Genomic DNA, 23,446 nt, shown 5'->3' with positions numbered 1-23,446 from the left:
TTGTTGATTACTAGTAATAATTAAAAAAAAAAATTGGCTCAATTCCAATTTAGCCTTGGTATACAGTTTTTCAATTCTCGGGATTAACCGAGAATGGAAAACAATGGTCTCGGGTAGGGCGGAGTGACCACAAAAAATAGTCGAAAAACTAACCGGAAACAAACCGAACTCTAGTTAGACAACACAAACTGGTTCGGTTAGATATGATCTGTTACGGTACTAACCGAATTCGACCGAAATGAAAACTTAATTCAAACATAAACAAAAAATAATAGATTAAGACCAAATCAATACACCAAGCTTTCACCTAATAATCGAGTGCTTGACTTTCAGTTTTTCACCCATAAAAGTTTTAAAAAAAACTCATAATCAAGTGCTTGATTTTCATGATGTTCATAATTCATCTTAAAATATTTTAAAAATATATATAAGTATATAATCCAGTGCTTTATTTCACCCAACAAAACATAATTTTCAAGTTTAAAGTTTAAAGTTAAATCGTGGTATTTTAATTATTAATACGTAAAACTTATAAATTTTACTTGTTTGCATATAAAAATAACAATCCACTCTCAGAAATTCAACTTACTGAAAATTGATATAAAAATACATAATTTATGTATATATGAAAATTTTAAAATATTCAATTAAAGGTTATTGTAAGTTATTCTTGATTTTTTGATACATCTAATAAAGAATTTAGAATTAATTTTATATTGAAATTAAAATTAAATATAAAAATGAATTCGACTTTATTAAAAACGTAAAATAGAACCGACCCGAACACCGTTATTTTAAGTTCTCGGTTACCCGATAACCAACCATTTCCGATTCAATTTTTGGTTAACCGAATAACCGAGAACCGTTATTCACCCCTAGTCTCAGGTAGTGAAATCAAGTTGCCATCGGTTATCAGTTGGTGGAACCACAACCTTTAAAATTTGATTTGTAATTTCATTATTTAGTTTTATATTCATTTTAAATTATAATTTTAATGTTTTTCTTTCAAACTTTACTATTCAGATTTGAGAAACATAATTGAAAGAAGTTGTTCGATTTGTGGATCGTTGCGAGCTTCAGGAGCCGTTGGATGACGATTAGTTAGATTGTTTTAATCTCAGCCATCTGATTGCTAGTCGTTAGTTTTGATTGTTGAGCTGAAAGATCAGTTAGTTTGTTAAGCTCTTCACTTCTGTAGCTCATCTCTCTCTCTCTCTCTCTCTATCCAATTCAGTTTTCGGAATAAGATCAATTTACTTTTTGTCAATTAGTGTTCTTCAATTTCTTAGCTTGCAAATCTAGTTTGTTTCAATTGGCACCGTCTGCGGGAACCATCAAATGTTGTTTTCCCCAAATTGTAAGTTGAAGATTGAATTTGGGTTCCTCGCGATTCTTGAAGATGGCATCACGTTTTGAGGCAGAGAATTTTACCAGCAAGAACGACTTCGGACTTTGGAGACTGAAGATGCACGCAAGGTTGACCCAATAGGGGCTCACATCTTTGTTGGAGTTGAAGGGGAAAGATAAGAAAGAAAAAGGGGGTTCTCGACGAGAAGATTATCATGAAGCAAGCTGAGATCGAAGCCAGAGTGCATAGCATGATCATATTATGACCTTGTCGATAAAGTTAAGGGAGGTGGCAATGGAGACAAATTTTGCGGGCGATTTGGGTGTGGCCTGATCCAAACTAGAGCTTGAAACAATTTAATTAGATAAAGCCAATTGGGTGTGGCCTGATCCAAACCTCCATAAATCTCTGACTAGACCCAATATGTAACTTAATAAATCGGAGAATAAATGAGAGACAAGAAATAAAACATAGAAATTGTCTCTTTCTCTCTTTGGGTGGCGTGAATTTCTTCTCCCACAATCTGTGGGATTTCTGTCTCTTCTTTATTCAAGTCTTAGTATTTTGATAAGATCAGCACACCCTGATATCGAAAAACAGTTCGGGAACTAGTCAGAAGATCTGTGGTCTAGTGTTGAAGATCATCGCGGAGATGGCGCAAGCAATCGTCCATTATTTGGAAAATCAAATTGGTAACCCTAAACCGTAAAATTCATGTTTTAGCATTTATATTCTTTGAGCATGAATTATTTGTGTTCTAGCATGCAATTATGTGGTTAACATGTGAATTGATTAATCCCATAATCTATCAAATATATCTTATGCCTGATCTATTTGCTTTGTACAAATCTTTCGTTGTGTAAGGGGCACCAAACCCCAACACTGGGGGAGCTATGATCCATGTCCACAAGGGAGAGCTCACCCAACGGATGAATAACGAAAGCACTATCTTCAACATTTAAGATGCTTTGAAATTCCATGGGAAGGAAGGAGCAGAAGGTTAGGAGTGCAGTATCATCCAAGTAGTCACATATTGTTTGGGGGAGGTTGAAGTCACATTCCTATTAATGATTTATCTAACTATGGAACTAATTGATTCGCTCTGATTTTGCATTATTTTAAGGTCATTATTTGGTCAATTTTGAGAGTCAAAGTTGTTAGAGTTTGTATACTAGAAATCACCTTTCGAGTGATTGAATACTGTTAAAACTCTTATTTTATTTTCCAAATGAATAAACAGATTATTTTTGTCATAATGTTGTTATGTTTTATATTTAATGGATGTTTATTACATGTTTAAATGTATAAGTAACTTAACAAAGTCTAAGTCTTTGTTTTAGTAGACCGGTTGTGGGCGTCGTTCACTTTAAGGTAACACGGTCAGTTCTAAACAAAGAAAATGAAGAATTTCACAACCTAGATAGGCTTACTGAATTGGATCTAACAGCGAGACATGTCTTTATGCTATCTACTGAAAGACGAGGTCTCGTAAATTATTGTTTCTTAATCAATGTACGTTAGTATTGAGCATACGGTATTGATTATGCCCTACTTTGACTTACCAAATGGTGCGGATTTTTTGCAACCTAATAAGCCTGGTATATTGGGTAGTGGTGATTAATATCTAGCGGTGTTAGGATTGCTATTATGTTGAATCGTGCGCGAGGTGAGTCTCGTTTGATAGCATCCTCAAGAGGAGCTTGAAATAAAGTTTTATTATTCGGAACCTAGCTAGTTGGAGTTTGATTACTCTATGAATAATAAATAAGAATTTCTTGCTTGAGTCCACTCTTGGAATTAATAAGATAGTAATTAATTAAGTCCATAGCAGACAATAATTAATTAATGGATGTTTCTATCTTAAGCGCGGGAAATAAATATCAAGCAATGGAAACCCGGAATACTTATAATTTCGGATTTGGATGGGGAGTGCAATATTACTTCTTGTAGTGGCTGCTCGTAATATTCCAATTATAAGCTTATATTAAATTGGATTTAATTTAATTGGTAAAAAGCTAATTGGAGGAGCTCATATCCAAAACCTTCCATAGATCCCTGTCTGGGCCCAATATGTGACTTAATATAAATAGGAAAATAAAGGAGACAGAAAATACACTTATTTTCTTCCAAAAATTCCATCCCCCTCTCTACATAGAAAAGGGGCGATTTTCTTTCCTCCATGGGGAAGGTTTTCCGTCTTCTTTATTTAAGTTCTAGTATACTGGTGAGATCAGCCCACCTTGATATCAGTTTACAGTCCGGGAACCAGACAGAAGATCCGTGGTTTAGTACTGCAGATCTTCACGTGGAGAAGGCGCTAGTTATCTTCGATTCTTTGGAGAATCATCAAGGTTAAATAGTTAAACCGTAGAAAAACATGTTTTAGGTTTTAATTAATTTAAAGCATGATTTATTTGAGTTATGAGCATGATACATGTGATAATTGCGCGAATAGAATTTGTCTAAATAATCAGCTAAATATATCGGGATTATTATGTAATCGATTTATGTGAGCACTTCCGCTGCCAACCCCTTCAAAAGTTGCATTACATGTCCATTATTTGCATATGTTATCCCTTTTGATATTTTGACGTGTTTTTGTAAGAAATGTGCAAAATAGAGCTGAAAAGGAGAATAAAAAGGTCAAAATCTGGAAGATGGAAAACTAGCGCAACCCAGTGGCCCACTGGACCCTTGGCAGCAGTCGCTGAAAGCTGCACAGAGAGGCCTTTGTTCAAACCTATTTTGCGCACAACAGCCTTTGTTCCAACCTATTTTTCCGGCGATTCTGAAGTCTAACCGGGGATTTCTACGCACCATTTCTTTCGTCATTGAAAGAGCTTCGCATTGGTATCCAGGTTATCTCAATCGGATTTCTGTGGAGAAAGTTATGAACAATCTACGAACGTCGCGCATTGCAGTCAAATGCTAGCGGAAATTTAGGCGGAAATTCAAGGAAGGAAATAATATATTAGCTTGTGAATCCAAATCTTTTCCTTAACCTACGGAGCACGAAATTTACCTTCCCCAAACCTTTTTCAAGCTTATAAATACCCCATAACCTAATTCATATTATTCACCAATCTTAGAGGCTTCATTCCATCTCCTACCTTATACATAAATTCCTACATTCCTCCATCTGATACAAGGAGCAAAAAATTCAAAGGAGATCAAGCAAGAGCAAGATTAATACTTCTGGTTTTATCTAGTTTTTATTAGACTAAACATGTCTTATCTTGCTTATATTTATTTAGTTTATCTGTCTATGGATAGCTAAATTTATAGAATCCTAGGGGATGAAAGTAATCGACTCTATGTAGTTTTTTTATTTGTTTAATGTTCAGAACTCGTTTTACTTTAATTATTCATTGGTTTATATTGAACTGCTTGGTTGTTACCTTGATTATTGTCAATCTTTGATCGGTGATGACTTTGATTAGTTTATATTTTATGTGTCAATGTAATATTTGTAACATGAGTGTTGATACACGATACGAATAACTCATAATAGAGCTTGAGTCGGATGAATATAGAACTAAATACTTAGAATTACTAATGAGTTGATGAAAGCACTACCATAGGATTCCCTTGTCTAATCTGCTTTCTCAAACCAAGTTAACTACAAACTGTGAAACTGTTTTCATTTAATTGCTTTCTTTACTAGCTTGCTCAATCTAACAAAAACTAGATAAAACCCGGAAGAATTAATCTTGCTCTTGCTTGATCTCCTTTGAATTCTTTGCTCCTTGTAGAAGATGGAGGAATGGAGGAATTTATGTGTAAGGTAGGAGAAGGAATGAAGTCTCTAAGATTGGTGAACGATATGAATTAGGTTATGGGGTATTTATAGGCTTGAGAAAGGTTTGGAGAAGGTAAATTTCGTGCCCATAGGTTAAGAAAAAGATTTGGCTTTACAAGGTAATATCTTCTTTCCTTCTTTGAATTTCCGCCTAAATTCCCGCCAGCATTTGACTGCAATGAGTGATGTTTGTAGAATGGCCATAAGTTTCTCCACAAAACTCCGATTGAGATCTTCTAGGTACCATCGTGAAGATCTTTTAAAGACAAAGAGAATGGTGAATAGAACGCTCTGATTGGATGTCAAAATCGCCAGAAAAATGGGTTCGAACTGAGGCTGTTGTGCACGGAATTCCTAGCGGGCCACTGGAACGGCCTAACCTCTCTGTGCTGCTTTCAGCGAAAGCTGGCAAGGGTCCAGCGGGCCGCTGGGTTGCATTTCTTCACCAGCTTCTAGATTTTGACTTTTTTATGCCCCTTTTTCAGCTCTATTTTACACATTTCTTACAAAACACGTAAAAATACCAAAATTAATAAAATATGAAAATAATGGGCATGTAATGCAACTTTGACACTCAAAACGGACCAAATAATGGCATTAAAATAGTGCAAAATTCGAGCGTATTAGTACTAACCATTAACTATATTAGATCTGCTCTGTATACTTGCAGCTTTATTTTGTGCTAATAAAAAGTACATAGTAATCGTAAGTGGCCAGAGATTGTTCGCTTTGTTGGTCCAGGGGATTACAATCAGATGATCGTCCTAATATTGTCAACAGGAATTTTAAAGATAAGTTGGATGGTTTGATAAGGGATCTTAAGAGTAAAAAAATATTTGGAGATGTCAAAGCAGGTTTGTTTCCTTTTTTTGGTATAAATATTTTATTCGATAAATTTAAGTTTCTTCTTTTATATATTGACAAATATATACTCCCTCCGTCCCGGAGTATTAGACTCACTTCTTTTGGGCACATGATTTAAGGAATTGATATTTAAATAGTTAAAGTGGAGAGAGTAAAGTATGAGAGAGGGAAAAAGTAGGGGAGAGAAGAGAGAAAAAAGTAGGTGGAGAATAAAATAAGATAGATGCTTTTTGCTAAAAAAGGAAATGAGTCTAATATGTTGGGACATCCCAAAAAGGAAAGTTGGTCTAATACCTTGGGACGGAGGGAGTATATTTTTTTAATTTTGGGATGCAGTTGTGTATCTATTGAGTTTCAGAAACGTGGATTGCATCATGCACATATTTTGCTTGTTTTAAGCAATGAGGATAAACAAACTTATCCTCACGAATTGATAAGATTATATCTGAACTTCTTGATCCATTAATTGATCGTCAAAACTTATGAGAACGTTAGAGAATTCTAAGTGTTGGATAATTTTTTCACGTGTGAGTGACACATTCTGTGATGATCTATTGATTTGCAACATAATCATGAGATAAGGTTTGCGAGTTAGAAGAATTTAGTTGACGTTACAATTAGCTTCCCTTAAAACAACATTGTTAATTGAGAGCGAGAACTTAAAGAGTCTTAGGAGCTTTTAGGATTTATTAATTTATGATTGACGCCCCTAGTGTCTATAACCCACTTTGTGCTGCATGGATAATATAATAGTGACTCGTTTGAGTGAAGTATGAACTGTGCTAGGGTGTTGTAATTAGAATTTGTATAACAATAACTGTGAGAGCACGTCCCTGGAATTTCCTTATCTCATTTGATTTATCTCTGTGTTTTATTTGTATTCGTATTTCCTTTGTTTTAACAAGTTTTATTTGCAAAAAATTCCAAAACCTTTTGTTTTTCCAAATAGTAGAAGACGCCTAGTATAAGATAGACAATTTATGTTCGTTTTCCCTGTGTTCGATACTCAACACTAACCTTTAGCTATACTATATATATCTTGTATACTTGCATAATTATTTAGTGCTATAAAAAGTGCATCACATTCCCAGCGAGTCGCACTTTTAGTGAACCCAGCGACTCGCCGGAAAGTCATAAAATTTGGGAAAACTAGCGAGTAGCCGGATTCGTACACATCGCGAACCCAGTTACTCACCAGCTCTGTTCAGGTAATCCAGGAAGAATCCCGGCGACTCGCCGACTTCAGCCTTGTCGAGCCCAGTAACTCGCTGGTTATGTTCGGCAATTCCTAGCGCATTTCAGGCGACCCGCCGGATTCGTTCCATCACAAACCCGAGGCACGCTGCATTTTAGCTTGTTTTTTGAACTCTTTTCCTCCCAAGTATAAAGACTAGTTTAGGGTTTGTACTTGGCAGCTTTTAAACAATTTGTAAAAACTTTAAAGATTCCATTGTGAGCACCTTCTTCATCTTTGAAGATTTATTAAAATCCTTTTGCGGTTGCATTCAATATTTTGCCAGGGTAAGATTAAATATTAAGTACGCTTTACTTGTTCTTATTTTTGCTAGTTTTGTGGAATCATTGGAATTTTTGCTTTGGTGAAAGTAGCATTTTAGATTGTCTTCATCTTATTAGAGAAGGTTCAAGGTTCCAAACATTAATCTAACTCATAACACCTTCATCTTCAACTTCATCTTCTTTACCTCTTTGTCACCATTTTTATTACTTCATTTCTAATTTGATTATTATTGAAATTTATTTGAATATTTGGAAGAACAAGTCTTGGACATATTTATGTTTCTTGAACCCCAGGTAGGGCTGACAATTTTTGATACGACACGATAACACGATACGGACCCTCACGAAATTAACACGACACGAACACGCACGTTTATGATTTGGGTTCTTATAGGGTCGACCCAATAAGAACTCGAAGATAATGGGTTGGGTCGGGTCGTGTTTGGGTTATACGTTAAGACAAAAATAATAATTAATTTTTATTAATTAAAAGTTTATTAAACTTTAATTTTAGTTATTTTTGTTGATTAAAAATATTATACTTTAATTTTAATTAATTAAAAAAATATATTACTTTACTTTTAATTAATTAAAAATTAATATAATTTAATTTTATTAATTAAAAATATTAGTTAATTTTTTATGAATTTTAAGAAAATATTATGCTTAGATTTTATTAAAAAATAATTTTTTTTAATTATTTAACTTTATTATTTAGATTTAATATTACTATACTTTAGTTTTATTATTTTGATTAATAAAATAATTATTTTAATTTGGTAATTTTTTATTTTATCGTGTAATATCATGTTTAAATCGTATAATAACATCATGTTTTAGTCATTATCGTGTCGTTTCAAGCTAATTTACTATCATTAACATATAGTTGACTTTTTTTTGGGTACACGATAATACGCACGAACCCGATAGGAACCTGTTGGATTAGGACACGATAAGAACCCAATGAAGTAACTTCTATTGATACCCGTGGGGATGTCAACATGATACTAGAATACTAAAGTATTATTATGGAAAGATTTGTCCGACCTTTAGTATTACTCCCTCCGTCTCAGTTCAAGAGTCACGTTTTGTCATTTAAGTCCCTCCCAGTTTAAGAGTCACATTTAGAATCTACCATGTTTGAACATAAAATTTAACCTAATTATTCATCAAATTAACACTCAAATGTCATTACTTTCATAAATATAAAACAAAACAAAATCTTAAACATACAAAAAGTAAAAAAAGTCTCACTTTCCACTACCTCACTTCATTTATTACTCACTCCAATAACCACTACCTCACTTTAATTATTATACACTCCAACAATTTCTTAAAACACGTGTCATAACTAAATCTTACTCCTAAATTGGGACGGATGGAGTAATTTATTATGAAATTTGTCTAACCTTAAGAATATCCACATACATACTACAATCATTATGCGACATTGGATTATAATTACATTCACCCAGCAATAGTACCCAAAAAAGATTCCTTATTTTGACAGTACAAGCCTCCAAAGCATCAGCTAACCTAACATGCCTTATCTCACAAAATTCGACATGATTTTGATCCCAGAAAAGGGACCTCAAAATACATCATGTACCATACAATTTGTCCAGAACAAAGCTGAAAAGTACTAAAGGGCGACTTGTACACTGCTGAAATCAAGTTACCTATACTTACCTTCCGAGAAAATAAGATAGCCATTTTGTATTAGAAATGTGAGGGGGTCTTTACAAGACCGAACATGGTTCTTGAGTTTAGGCATGTTTGGGTTCACACTTAGACATCGATGGCAGCGCAAAACCCCATCAAAGAAGCTTTCATTTCCCAATCTGAGCTCTCCATCTTCTTCGAGTTGCTTAATTACATTTACTGAATCTAGGAAGAATGGAGTATTGAATGAAAGCCAATGTTTCTTGTTCTTCAGGTGAGTCGAGTCGAAGTCCTGGCTTATCACGTGTAGGTGCAGTTGCCGCATTGAGGGGATCTAGAATGAGGTTAAAATTTCCATCTCATATCACAATACTGAATGACATGCAACTTCTAGTTTTCAAACTATGATATTAAATGGTACATCTTCTAAAGGCAGACTTCAAGTAGAGAGAAATTCTGAGGTAAGGTAAGATATTGTTGAACTGAAAATTAGATATAAATGCAGTATAAAACACGTTAGATATTCCAAATTATTCTTGACGACTTTTCAAAATGCAGACCATGTTAAATCATCAATACCAACCAAGATGGAGTTTAGAACATGGCTTACTGAATGGTATCCGAGACGGAATTCCAGCGACTTATTTTCAAGAATGAGCTTTTCAGCCCATTTCAAGCCAACATCATGCATCTCTTTCAATAAGGGAATATCTTCACCACTAACATCAGCAAGGCTGTCAAGCCCATGGCATCGTGCAATGACTAAGAGGTGCTGTTGTGCCTGCAGATAATAAGAAGGAAGTTTAGAAACATTATTATCATTTCTCTCACCCTTTTTCTCCTTTTCATGTACATATCTATAAAGACAGATAAGTGGATATTGAGGACCTTTGGATAAGAATCCTTTATCACTACTACGTGATCTGAAACCTCAAGCACAACGTCCTCATGATTGCCAGGACTCATAGCAATCTTGTGAAGAGCTTGGGCCCATGGGTTCCAAGTCTTAGTAGTGCTGCTTTGATCAACCTGATTTTGATTATTCACACCAGATTTTGATAGTGGAGAGCTTGAACCCTTACTCTTCTTGTTTCTCTCAGGCACAAAAGCTGCTGTTCTTTTGCCATTTTGATCTTCATTACCATAGGACTTCACTATAGAAACAAAGCCTTCAAACAGTGATGAGTAAGCTTCGCGAAGAATCTTGCATCCTTTAGTATAATCATCTTTGAGACAGTCGGGTCGCCTGGGGTTCATATTTGGTCCAAGAACATGGATAACATGGGTCACACCTTCTGCCCCAAACCACGGAGAAGATGAAGGAAGTGGCACAATCACACACTCCCCTGCTGCAAGTTTTTCGGCTCTTTCCTTGGTTGCAACTTCTAGCTCGAAGCCTGCGGCTTTAAAAACAGCAGCATTTACTCCTCCACCTCCTGGTTTTATTTCCCTGCACAAAATAAGATTTCAGCTGATCTACCTAACATACAATGATACAAACATGGATAAATCAGTCTGCAATACTAAAACCGTCCCGGATATTTTTATTCTAATGTATTTGTAAGTTCTCTTCTCTACCAAGAATAACGATGTAGCAGACTGACCGGTTTGTAGGATTAGCAATTACGTTGCAGCTTAAACCTCCACAAGATCGGAGTTGAGTTATATCTCCAACAAATGTAGAAAACTTGTTAGAGTCAATATTCTTCTTCGCAGCCTTGGTCTTAACCAGAGACAATATTTTCGATCCATGAGATAAATCTACCATAACTAGTTTTGCCTCTCCAATCCTACTAATATATTCCTGAACTTGCTCTACAATAATATCAGATGCTTTTTCAAGGTCAAATTGAAAGTCTGCAGTAGAAATGGATGGAAACGCCAAAGTTGGAATGCTGCAAGAAGCAGTAGAACCTGAAGTAGAGGTAGTAACATCAACTATATCACACTTCCCCTTCTTCTCAAGAGCATCACCTGCTGTATGAGAACCCGCTTCCGCTCCCTGATTGCCAGAATCTTCAGGCACAGACTTGGCATTTCCAGAGGTATCTTGTTTCTTGAAAAAGCTCCTGATCCCAACTTGAACCATGGAATCCATACTCTTCTGACCAAAACAACCAGAAGGAAGAGAATCACACAGTCTGAGAGAACCATACAATTTGATAGCTTCTTTCACATCTTTCTCATTGTAGCAAAACATAATTCTGTTAAACCCTTCACTCAGTTTAGGGAGCTCTTTCTTTGGTGCCATGTGATTCACTACTTGAGCTGCTCGACTGCCTTGTAACTTGCCCTCGTGCCCACTACGCTTCACAGAACGAGAGATACAAAGTGAGTTTGGTAGATCAAGCACCACGGCATGTTTCTCTGTTTCTGAACTGCCGAGTTTGAGAAAGTCTGCCCTCTGCTCCTTGTCAATGTTACACCTGTCTATCAATACACTCTTACCATCTTCCAAAGCAGCAGCTGCAACAGATAAACACATGATTTTTGTCCCACTCTTGCCATTCTTGATTGCATCCTATATCAAAAAGAAACAGCAAAAAAAGGTTCACATAAAAATCAACACACAGCACTTGTCACAAGTAATCCATCCTTCCCATTATAAGCCATTCGTTTCTTTTAAAAACACAGATTAAGTAAATTGTGTGCGTTTAAAATAATATGACCCCACTACCTTGTACTAATATTTTTTTTAATTAGGTACTAACATTGGGAATATTTGGTACAGCCCAAAATGAAGTATGAACAACTTATAGTGGGTCGAAGAGACTCACCCGCCAATTTATGCTACTCTCGAAACTATAAAAGGAAGATAAAAACTATTATGCTCTTGTTTGCTAAAGAAAAACATCCAAGAAGATGAGAGAGCAGTACAAATTTAACACATGGTAACTTTCAAAAACATGTAAAGATGTAAGTAGAAGATAGCAGAGAGAGAATTTTATTTCTGTGTACACACACTACATTTATATACTCATGAAATCACATGGGATAAAAAACAAGATGACTAACATACAACCCTCCTAACTGCCTAGCTTACTTAGCTCAAGCTCTATTTAATAATCAACATCTACAGCGCTGGATTTTAACAATACATTGAGGCAATTCATCAAACATTTACAGTGCGCCTACTTTTAACTGTAACAACAGAGTAAAAGGGTGTAATGCGTAATGTAGGTCTACCTGGCAAACGCGGGTCCAGGGGCGGGAAGAAATTTTCGCCACTTCCTCGCAAAAGGTGGATTTTCCACTTCCCGGTAGACCAATTAATACTAGTATGATTTGCTTCAGTTCTTCCCCCTTTTCTCCTTCAAGCAACCAAAATAATAAAATAAAATTAGCCAGCAGTCGCAATGTTTTGATTCATCGAACAATTCAACACACACATATACCTCCAGGCGGTGTATTTCCTCGATCAATTTCCATTGATTCCATTCTATATCTCTGTCTAAGGAATCCGAACTATGTAAGCAGTGGAATTGAAGTTGAACAGATCGCTATACGCTTTTTGAAAGACAGCTCCGATTTTCAGAATTTAAAAGCCCACTTAACTGTTGTTTTGGGCTTTAACTCATAAATACTCCCCCCGTCGCACAGTAATCGTCACTCTTATCGTGGCCACGAGTTGTAATAAATGTAAAGAAAAGTTGATTGGAAAAGTTAATGAAACGTGAGACCTACCTGGTTTTATAATAAAATGAGAGTGAAGTGAGTCAGTGAAATGTGAGACCTATTTACTATTTAGTAAAAATAAAATGTGACAATTATTATGGGACAAACTAAAATGAAAAGGAGTGATAATTATTGTGGGACATAGGGAGTAAATCAAGGTTGTATTTTTGTCGTGTTTCATTTCATTTCTACTCTTCGGTTTTCCTTGGAGATTTCTTCTAGAGCCAAGGTATTCCTCCTGTATTTGCTGGATGATTCATTGTCAAATTTTGTTTAGCCAACAATTAGGGATTTATTTTTAACTTTTAACTCGTACTCGTTCCGGAAGTTGAGTCGAATTTTTTTGGATGTCCCAACTCATTTTTCTTTTTGAAAAAAAAACAAGACATCCAATCTCTCTCGCTTTATTTCACCTACTTTAATCTATCTCTTTATTTTCATATTCCACCCACTTTAATTTCTCTCTTTATTTTTTCTAATTAATTCCTCTCTTTTATTTTTCAACAAAATCTTTTAATCTCTATACCAAAAAGTTTTGATTCAACTTAGATTAGAAATCTATGTGCCTAAAAATTTTGAATCAACTGAGTTGGGATAGAATGAGCGCATGAGGAGGTTAAAGAGGAAGCGAAAAGATTAGGCAGAGATCAAAATCGTTTATACTGTTATCATGCGCAAGAGATTTAGTGTTTAAAATATACTTTCTCCCTTTCACAATAGATGTCACACTTTTCTTTTTAGTTTGTTCCATAAAAGATGTCACATTTTTTTTAAAAAGTTCTATTTTCTCTCTCCACTCAACACACAAAACAACATCTTCTAAAATCATGTGTTATTATCCAAGTGTGCCATCTATTATGGGATGAAGGGAGTAGTACTTCCGTTCACAAACAATAGATAAACTTGTATGACACGGGTTTAAACGTCCAATTGGTAAAGTGAGAGATAGGAAGGAGTGTTTTCAGAATTTGTAGTACTTTCGATTTAATTTCTTGTAAAGCATATTCTGTACAGGAGTCTAAAGACTGTTAATCACCTCTTTGCACGTCGGATTTTGACTCATTAAAGTACAGAGATCGATGCATATCAAGTGAGGTGAAGGAAGATTGTACTACTGTTGAATGGTTCTGTAATAAATCAGAAGCTTTCGGTGTCAGGATCTGGACATTATGTGTGTGTAGAGCAGCTCGTTCCACGTATCAGGAACACCAGGAAGGCACCAATGCAGACAATCAGCAAATGCAGCAGGATTAGCCTTCTGTTCTGGTAGCAAAAGTTTACCTTGACGAAGGGTGTATACCGAGGTATGAGCATCCTTTCTATACTCTGACAGTGTCGTGATATCGATGAGATCCACTGGGATTCCCTTCTTCTTGATTGTGTTTTTTACAATGTCAAGTAGCCGCCTGTCTGTCCCCATGTCTAGTTCCATTGTTGTGTTCATGATTGGTGTCGTCTCACGAGCACAGACTGCCCCATCAGGGTTGTTCCAGCTAGAGCTCCTAGCACGATAATTTGTTTTCGTAGTTGTGTAAGAAATGGAAGTGGAAAATGATGATGATTTTTGTAAGGTAGATAAGTAGTTTACTGCCAGTGAACTGGAGACATGGTGATGAAGTAAGATGCGGTTCGAGTGTGATTAACGTTGTGTGTTAGCCAATCAGCCCATGTTGTCATGACTCTTTCGTACGCTGTACACCGTTGTACCTCATCATAATCTGCTGATTCTTGATCAGACGATCCCCGTCTGTTTCATGAAAACCCGAATTAGCCCACTTCATGTTTTGTTGATAGTATAAATTTAAGTGTGTGTGTGGACTTACAAGACTTTGATGGTTTGATTGTTCATCCACCATATGTAGGTGTTGAAGACAAGAACATCTGCATCCTTCCAATGGATTCCATGACTGTAAATGGATTCAGGCATTATAATTCTTTGGGAAATGCTGTGGTTTCTTGGATCATCTGAATTTGATTGTACTAGAAATGGAGCCCAGTAAAATTCGACTGTCGCGTTATAATCCTACAAATACCAAAATGTCCAAGCCAATAAATTTATTGCATTTAATATATCATGAAACAATAAATGTTGCACATGCGATTGATTTTTTTGAAGATGGAAATGGTGTTGAGTTTCAAGTTTCAACTATATAAACTATCTTATTATTTTTTCATGGTTTTAATATGAGTTTTAAGTTTTAAATTTAGACATGTTGTTAATCGAGCACTAAACGTGTTTCATGTTTCAACTACATAAACTATCAGTATAATGTGTCTCTAAATGACTAATGTGACTCTTGCGAATTAAACTTTAGGCCCCACCGACACAGAGCTATCAGTACAATGTGTTTTTAATTCATTACTATTCCCTATATCCCAACGAAGATGAATCATTCCTTAGAACTTAGGCAATATAAGATTTTATATATCTTTATTTTGTATATTAAACGGAGAGAATAAAATAAAAGAGAGAAAATAAAATAAAGATAAAAATATTTTTAATTTAGTAATGAGTCATCTTCATTGGGGCAAATAAAAAAAAAAAAAAAAAGTCACTTTTACTATTATCGGAGGGAGTTTGAGTTAGAGTTTCAAATGTACTATACAAAACTTTTGACAAGTAAAAATGGTACTGCACCTTTGAAACTAATCTATTTCCAATTTTATCCTAACCTTTAAGATTATAAATTATATCACAACTTTTATCAATTGCGCTCAATATTATATTTTAAAATGTGGAGCATCAATTTTATCCTATTTTTTTTATCTTGTATAAAATTTTATTTTATCATTCTTATCCTCATTTTTAGATCTCGTATCAAATCTTATAAACAGAATTTTCCTCCAACGGTCAATTATTTTCCTGCGAAAATATGTTACTGTAATTTTATAATAAACATTAATACAATTGATATATGTATACATGAAAGGTGAGGATAAAATTGATAAATTCATAAAGACAGTAATTGATAAAATTGCTGAATATCTAGAAGAACGGAGTAGATAAATTTTAAAAGGTTAAGAAAATAGATAAAATTATTATAAATAAGGATAAAATCGCGAATATCGTCACCGACACATATTGAAGTAAAAGTGTAGCGGAGAATTCGTTGTCCTAACCTGAATAGAGAAAACGGAGAGTGGGGCCCCCACCTTCCAAGTTGCTCTGCCCGGAGCAATTCCGGTGTGGAGCAAGCAAACCATCGACTCCCATTGATTCCGATTAACCGAATCTCCCACAAACATAAGTCTCTTCCCCCTTAGTTTCTCCAATAATACTTTTGCGTCAAACCTAATTTCATCAAACACATCTTTTCCAATCACATAATTTCATAGTAATGGAATCGAATATAGTAATCCATAACATGTATTTAATATTAATACTAGATGATACATGTATGTGTAGATTTAAAGAAATTAAAAATCGGTACATAGATTTAGTTAGTTAACTTACTTGGGCAAGGAACATTCATTTGGCTGCCATCTCCAATTTTGGTACATCAAATCCTTTCTTCCATTTCTGACACATGTCACTTGAGTTGTCAAGAACTCACATTTCTCTTCTTTGTATAAAGGCCTTGTGATATTATCAAAAACCCATTTTCCTTTAGACAAATCACACGATTTTGGAGGCAATTCAATCCCATAATCACCATCTTTTTCTTCTTCATCTTCTTGTTTAGATATTGATGGTTTTATTACCTCTTCAACCTCTCCTTTTCTTTCTCCAAGAAGCTGAATATGATGCCATCTTAGGGTGAGTTGGGCTATGAAAGTAACGTCTTTGGTGAGTGAAATGAGGGAGAAGAGGAAGAGGGAGATGAGAGAGAAGAAGAGAGGGGAATTCTTGCATTTTGTCTGGGCCATATGTGTGCTTTATTTTCTGCGGAGATGTGTATAACTTTTGATATAATTGTGTGATTTGAGGAGTTTAATATTGATTGAGGTATTAATTTAACATAATTGCGGGGGACCATATTGCATAGTTATTGCTTTTCTCACCTTCTCACGTTCATTTTAGAACAATTACTAGATCAAAGCCAGAACATGCATTGTCATGCAATTCCAGGTCATCATTTTCTTGATTCAAGCGCAATTACTTTATTTTATTGGTGTTTTTTAGGTTAGTCAAATTTTGCTTTGTTTATTGGATATGAAATGCCAGAAAGTATATACTTTTATATATTAGCACTATTTTAGTAGTTCACAGATGCAAGTGATTTTGTTATTTTATTTTTTTTCGTAGTTAAATGAAAATAAATTAAAGGCTGCGCCACATATGATTAATTTAGGTTAACAAATAAATTTATAGACATGTCATAAGAGATGTATTATATTGCTAACTTACCCTTAAGTTGCTAACTACTTCTTCAGTCCCAGTTTAAGAGTAAAATTTAATTATGTCACGAGTTTTAAGAAATTGATGGAGTGTGTAATAAATGAATTGAGGTAGTGGTTGTTGGAGAGGGTAATAATTGAAATGAGGTAGTGGGAAAGTGAGATCCTTTGGACTTTTTATGAGTTTATGATTTTATTTTGTTTTATTTTTATAAAAGTAATGACATTTGAGTGTAAATTTCATCAACAATTAGGTTAAATTGTATGTTCAAATATGGTAGATTCTAAATGTGACTCTTAAGCTGGGATGGACTTAAATGGCAAAATGTGACTCTTAAACTGGGACGGAGGGCGTACAACTCAATGATAGTCATTCGATCTTCAAATCAAGGGACAATATTATTCAATCCCGAGTATCAAAACAATGTAAAAAAAATGTAAGTAAGAGTATTAATATCAGTTAACAACAAATTAGTTATAACTCACTTTAAAAAAATATCTCAAAACTTTAAATGCATATAACTATCTCAATTTAAATATTTTTTCGCATAACATATATCAAATTAAAGATAATTTTTATAAGGATTTCAACGAGATCTTACATGCATATGTTTCGATGTCAAAATTTGAAAAAAATTTAATGAATTTTCGTATTTTTCAAGAAGCAGGTAATATCAATATAGCTTACATAATATGTCAATATAATGCTTGCACAATGTCAATACGAAATTGTGTTGACATTCTCATATCTTCGTGTTGATATATTTTATACACTATATTGACATTGAGTTCATAAATCCTAAATTTGAAAGTTCTTATTATCTTTTTAATATTACAAAATTAAAAACGAAATTACATATGACAAATTATAGACCACAAGATTTCTAAAATCCTATGGTCTTAAATTAATTGTAGTTAGCAATTAAAGGATAAGTTAGCAATTGATCACGTCTCATGTCATAAAGACTACTTATATATAAAAATAATTAGATGAATAAAGGAAGAGATTTTTTTTAGACCGATGGCTGATGCACTATTTTTTAGCACTATTAATACCTGCAAGTATACATAATAGAAATAGTATAGCCAAAAGTCAGTACCGGATATCGAACACAGGGAAAACAAACACAGACCGTCTATCTTCTACTAAGACTCAATCACTATCTGGAAGAACCGAAAGATTTTGAAAACTTTTGAAAATAGAAAACAATTAAAAACAAATAACAACTAGATGCAATTAAAACACAGAGATAAACGATAGAAATAATGGAATTCCAGGGATGTGCGTTCATAGTTATGGTTATACAAATTCCAAACTACAATACCCTAGCACAGTTATTACTTTGATAGGACGAGTCACCTAGCTTATGCTCGTGCGATGCAAACATTGATTACAAGATTAGGGTTGTCAATCCTAACACGTAACTCCATAAAGCTTCTAAGACCCTTGAAAAGTCTTCACTCTCAATTAACAGTGCCGTTTTAAGGGAAGCTAAATGTAGCGTCTACTAAGTGGACCTAACTCGCTAGAAATCTCTCACAGTTATGAAGCAAGTTGTATTAAATTATACATAATTGCGTCACTCAATCACGTAGCATCAATATTACTTAAGGAAGAAACAAAGTAAAAACAAAACGGATATTAAATAGAAAACTGGAATTGTATAACCAAAGTCGTTACTAACACATCCCTAGAATCTTATGAGTTTAATTACACATAATGAAATAAACTAAACACATAGATTGAAGGGAAGACAGTTTGAACATAAAACTAAAGCAAATAAAACCCGTAGGTTGAATTTTTGTTGTTCTTGATGTTCTTGAAATCCTTTTTCAACTCCTTACACAATGACGTACTCTAGCTTTTAATCGCTGGGAATTTATGTTGCAAAAAGAAGCTCTAATTTGATGAAGCTTGAGGTCCTATTTATAGGGGAAAGTCAATCCTCATTGTAGAAGGAAAAGATCTTCAAAATAAGGTAAATCTTGGAGCAGATCTAGGTCTAGTGGGATTCTCCGCCTTTCTCCGGTGGGCCGCCGCACCTTGGCCGACGGTCGCCGCGTTGCAGTCCAGAGTCTCTGTTCCTTCGGCGGCGGACCACCGCATGACTTTCGGCGGTCGCCGGGCGAGACTCGTTTCCAAAGGTAATTTTCTGAGGCGGGCCGCTACATTGCTCTGACCGCCGGGCACCGGCGGTCGCCGTACAACTTGCGGCGGTCGCCGTCTGAACTCCAGAATTCCAGACTTTGCGTTTTGACTCCCTTTTTTGGCTCAAATATGCACATTTCTCACAAAACACGTCAAAATACTAAAATGGATAAAATATGCAAATAATAGACATGTAGAGTGACTTTGATATAAAAAAACGGACCAAATAATGGCCTTAAAACCGTGCAAAAGCCGAGCGTATCAATGGCCGATACTTTGCAAAGCCTCACTTATTTACAAAACAATGCTAATTCTGATTAATCATACTAAGAGCTCTTTGTTAGCTTCGATCTCACCTGAGTCACCTCCAACTGAAAAGTGAATGGACTAGATTAGATTAGTAGGAAAAAATTCTATTGGGCTTGACCCAATGTGGCACTTATTTTAGTATTCATATTCTCTATTGTAAAGAACATATAACACTGAAAACCTAGTTCTCTAAATAAGAAAGCGACAGAAAATACGTAAAGTTCCGAAGAAGATTTCCTAGCTTTCTTCTACAGAGCAATTGTACCGAGAATAGTTTGTGCAACGGATTGGAATACCCATGGACCTCGATAGTAGTGGATTCAACTTGCAGGATTCAAAAAATCGAAGAAAACAACAACACAACAAGTAAGATTTAATTCCGTTGTGTTTAACATTCTCAACGTACATTTTGATTATGAATCTTGATCTGTTATTCTTGTATGTTATTTCCGTCACACTTATTAGATGAATATAAGAATGCTTAACAGTGGTACCAGAGCCCGGGGATCGATTCATATTTATTTTGAAATTTAATTATACGTGGATGGATTTTAGAAATCATAAATTTGAAATTGGATTTCTAAAAGAAATTAGGTTGGAAATTACTATGCTTAAAAGAATGGTTCTGGAGTCCAATCATAGCCGCCGACGAGAAATTGAAATTGGAATTGGAATTGGAATTGAAATTTAAATAACTTGATTGAGCTACAAATTTATTGATAGTTGGCCGATCTTTAGAATTTGATATAGTTACCCAACTTTAAATTGGATCTTTAGAATTTGATATAGTTCCCCACCTTTAAATTGGATTAAATTTGATAGGAAATTCAACAAGAAGTCTAGATCAAGGGAAAAATAAGCTCACAATGTCAGATCCACCAATTAGATATGAATTGTATGATTTTTATAACTGCCAAAATATGATACTCCCTCCGTCCCACCACAAGTGATGGATTTCTTTTGGGCACGAGATTTAAGAAAATGATATATATATATAGAGTTAAAGTGGAGATGATAAAGTATGAGAGGGGAAAAAGTAAGAGAGAATAAAGTAAGAAGGAGGGAATAAAGTAAGAGAGAAGGATTAAAGTAAGAGAGAGTTAAAGTTTGTCTTTTGTTGAAAAAGGAAATTGATCACTTGTGGAGGGACAACTGAAGAGACCCTTAAGTTCACTGAGATGTGTCTAGTTCACATGTAAATTTTAAAACACGTAGAACATGCCCAACTTGATCAGGTCAGAAAACAGACGGTTCAAGCTGGTTAATGACTACTGGTCGCTGAATGTGTGAACGGAGAAAACTCAGGGCTTTCAAGACCTTAACCCACAATACTATAGACTAGTAAAGGGAAGTAAGGGTCGAATCCCACAGGGACAAATGCGAGTGGAGTTGGGGTTGAGACATCTGGGAGGTTGGCTGCGGCCACGCTTTAAGTGGATTAAGTTTTAACTAAAGGGGAAGAACTGACCAACTAACTAACTAAACTGACCAAGCTAGACTAGAGACATCATAAGTGGAGAAAGGTAACTTCATCAACTAAGCTAAAAATGGAAAGGTAAAAAGTAACTCGGGACCACTGACACAAAACAAGCGTACTACTAAAAAGCTGTAAACATCTAAAAGGTGACAGAGATTGCAATTCTAACAAACTCATACCTTCTTCTTCGCTAAGCAACTAAATAAGAACAACAAAAGCAGATCTAAAAGAGAGCAACAAGCGTAAACATGAAATCAGACAAAATGAACATAGATCCGTACGAAATTAGCGTAAAGAAAAGTAGATCTAAACTACCTAACCTATTCTCATTCAAGTTGGTGATCTGAAATGTAAATCTACCTATGAAAAAGCATAAACAAAGCTGAACTAAGGCGAATGAATGCAATCAAAACAGAAAACACCAGATCCAAAATAAATTGAACTAAAAACTCCATTTCATAAAAGATCTTCGCTAAAAGGCAACGGAAACAGAATTCCAACACAAGATGTAAAGATCGATCCACAATTGAAAGGAAACTAGAGTAGCAACTGGAAAATAAACATGAAAAACAACTAAGCTACGAAAGTGATGAACTAAAAACAGAACTGAAATTGTTTTAACCCCTCGGGGTGCTACGGAAACTCGAACAAAGAAGACTTCTATGCTAAGAGACTAAAGTGAAAATGAGGTGACTGAAGATGATGGTGTCGAACTCTCCTTTTGATACGCTCAGATTTTGCACTGTTTTAAGGCCATTATTTGGTCCGTTTTTTATGTCAAAGTCACTCTACATGTCCATTAATTACATATATTATACATTTTGGTATTTTGACGTGTTTTGTGAGAAACGTGCATATTTGAGCCAAAAAAGGGAGTCAAAACGCAAAGTCTGAAAATCTGGAGTTCAGACGGCGACCGCTGCAAGGTGTACGGCGACAGCCGGTGCCTGGCGGCTGGTGAAGTGTAGCGGCCCGCCTAGGAAATTCAAGCTTAAAAAGGAGTCTCGTTCGGCGACCGCCGGAGGATGTGCGGTGGCCCGCCGCCAAAGAGGCAGAGACTATGGATTACCACGCGGCGACCGCTGGAGGAGATGCGGCGGCCCGTCGTGAAAAGCGACGAATCCGATTTAACCTAGATTTGGGCCCAAGATTTACCATATTTTGAAGATCTTTTCCTTCTATGATGAGGAATGACTTTCCCCTATAAATAGGACCTCAAGTTTCATCAAATTAGAGCTTTTTTTGCAAGATAAATTTCCAGAGATTAAAAGCTAGAGTACGTCATTGTGCAAGGAGTTGATGAAGGATTCAAGAACATCGAGAACAACAAGGATTCAACCTACGGGCTTTATTTGCTTTAGTTTTATGTTCCAATTGTTTTCCCTTCAATCTATGTGTTTAGCTTATTCCATTATGTGTAACTAAACTCATAGGATTCTAGGGATGTGTTAGTAACGACTTTGGGTATACAATTCCAGTTTTTCTATTTAATATCCGTTTTGTTTTTACTTTGTTTCTTCCCTAAGTTATTCTTGACGCTTCACGTCTGAGTGACACATTCTGTGATTGATCAAACATAATTTGCTTCATAACTGTAAGAGAGTTCTAGCGAATTAGGTCCACTTAATAGACGCTACAGTTAGCTTCCTTTAAAAACGACATTGTTAATTGAGAGTGAGGACTTTTGAAGGGTCTTAGGAGCTTTTCGGAGTTACGTGTTAGGATTGACAACCCTAATGTTAGTAATCAACATTTGCAGCGCATGAGCATAAGCTAGGTGACTCGTCCTATCAAAGTAATAACTGTGCTAGAGTATTGTAGTTTGGAATTTGTCCATAACTGTGAACGCACATCCCTGGAATTCCCCTTATCTCTATCGTTTATCTCTTTGTTTTATCTGCATCAAGTTGTTATTTGCTTTCAATTGTTTTCAGTTTTCAAAATTTTCCAAAATCTTTCGGTTCTCCAGATAGTAATTGAGTTCTGGTAGGAGATAGACACTTTGTGTTTGTTTTCCCCTTGTTTGATATCCGATACTGTCCTTTGGCCATACTATTTTTATTTTGTATACTTTTTATTCTGTATAGTGCTAAAAAATAGTGCATTAAGGTTTTGGCGCCCCTGCCGGGGAAGACAACTCACTTTGTAGTGATATCTTCAAACGGACAATTTTACTAATATGGATTTTAATTGCTTTAATTTTATTTTTTTTGTACTTTTATTTTAGTTTCTTTTTGTTTTAATGGATTTTCCCGCAGGCATGGAGAATCCATACGGTTATTATGAGGAGCAGCAAGGGGGATACTA

General features: G+C 35.2%; 2 protein-coding genes across 2 annotated transcripts; both read right to left on the bottom strand.

Annotated features, from left to right (window-relative positions):
* Window positions 1-8,946: 8,946 nt before the first annotated feature.
* Window positions 8,947-12,725, bottom strand: LOC125216934 (transcription factor bHLH140). Its single transcript, XM_048118725.1, has 6 exons — window positions 12,587-12,725; window positions 12,378-12,502; window positions 10,796-11,712; window positions 10,080-10,641; window positions 9,802-9,972; window positions 8,947-9,525 (listed from the first exon to the last, which is right to left on the bottom strand). Exons 1-6 carry the CDS (start codon window positions 12,627-12,629, stop codon window positions 9,205-9,207), a joined length of 2,139 nt encoding a protein of 712 aa, XP_047974682.1. The 5' UTR covers window positions 12,630-12,725; the 3' UTR covers window positions 8,947-9,204.
* A 1,099-nt stretch (window positions 12,726-13,824) lies between these two features.
* Window positions 13,825-16,766, bottom strand: LOC125212209 (xylan O-acetyltransferase 1-like). The gene is made up of 5 exons (XM_048112305.1): window positions 16,321-16,766; window positions 15,987-16,158; window positions 14,690-14,889; window positions 14,455-14,613; window positions 13,825-14,368 (listed from the first exon to the last, which is right to left on the bottom strand). The coding sequence occupies exons 1-5, from the start codon at window positions 16,731-16,733 to the stop codon at window positions 14,020-14,022; spliced, it is 1,293 nt and encodes a 430-aa protein (XP_047968262.1). The 5' UTR covers window positions 16,734-16,766; the 3' UTR covers window positions 13,825-14,019.
* Window positions 16,767-23,446: the final 6,680 nt, after the last annotated feature.

The sequence above is a fragment of the Salvia hispanica genome, chromosome 3 (assembly GCF_023119035.1).
Source record: "Salvia hispanica cultivar TCC Black 2014 chromosome 3, UniMelb_Shisp_WGS_1.0, whole genome shotgun sequence".
NCBI classification, from domain to species: domain Eukaryota; kingdom Viridiplantae; phylum Streptophyta; class Magnoliopsida; order Lamiales; family Lamiaceae; genus Salvia; species Salvia hispanica.
Note: the sequence above shows the minus strand (reverse complement) of the source record. Positions and strands in the feature narration are given on the sequence as shown.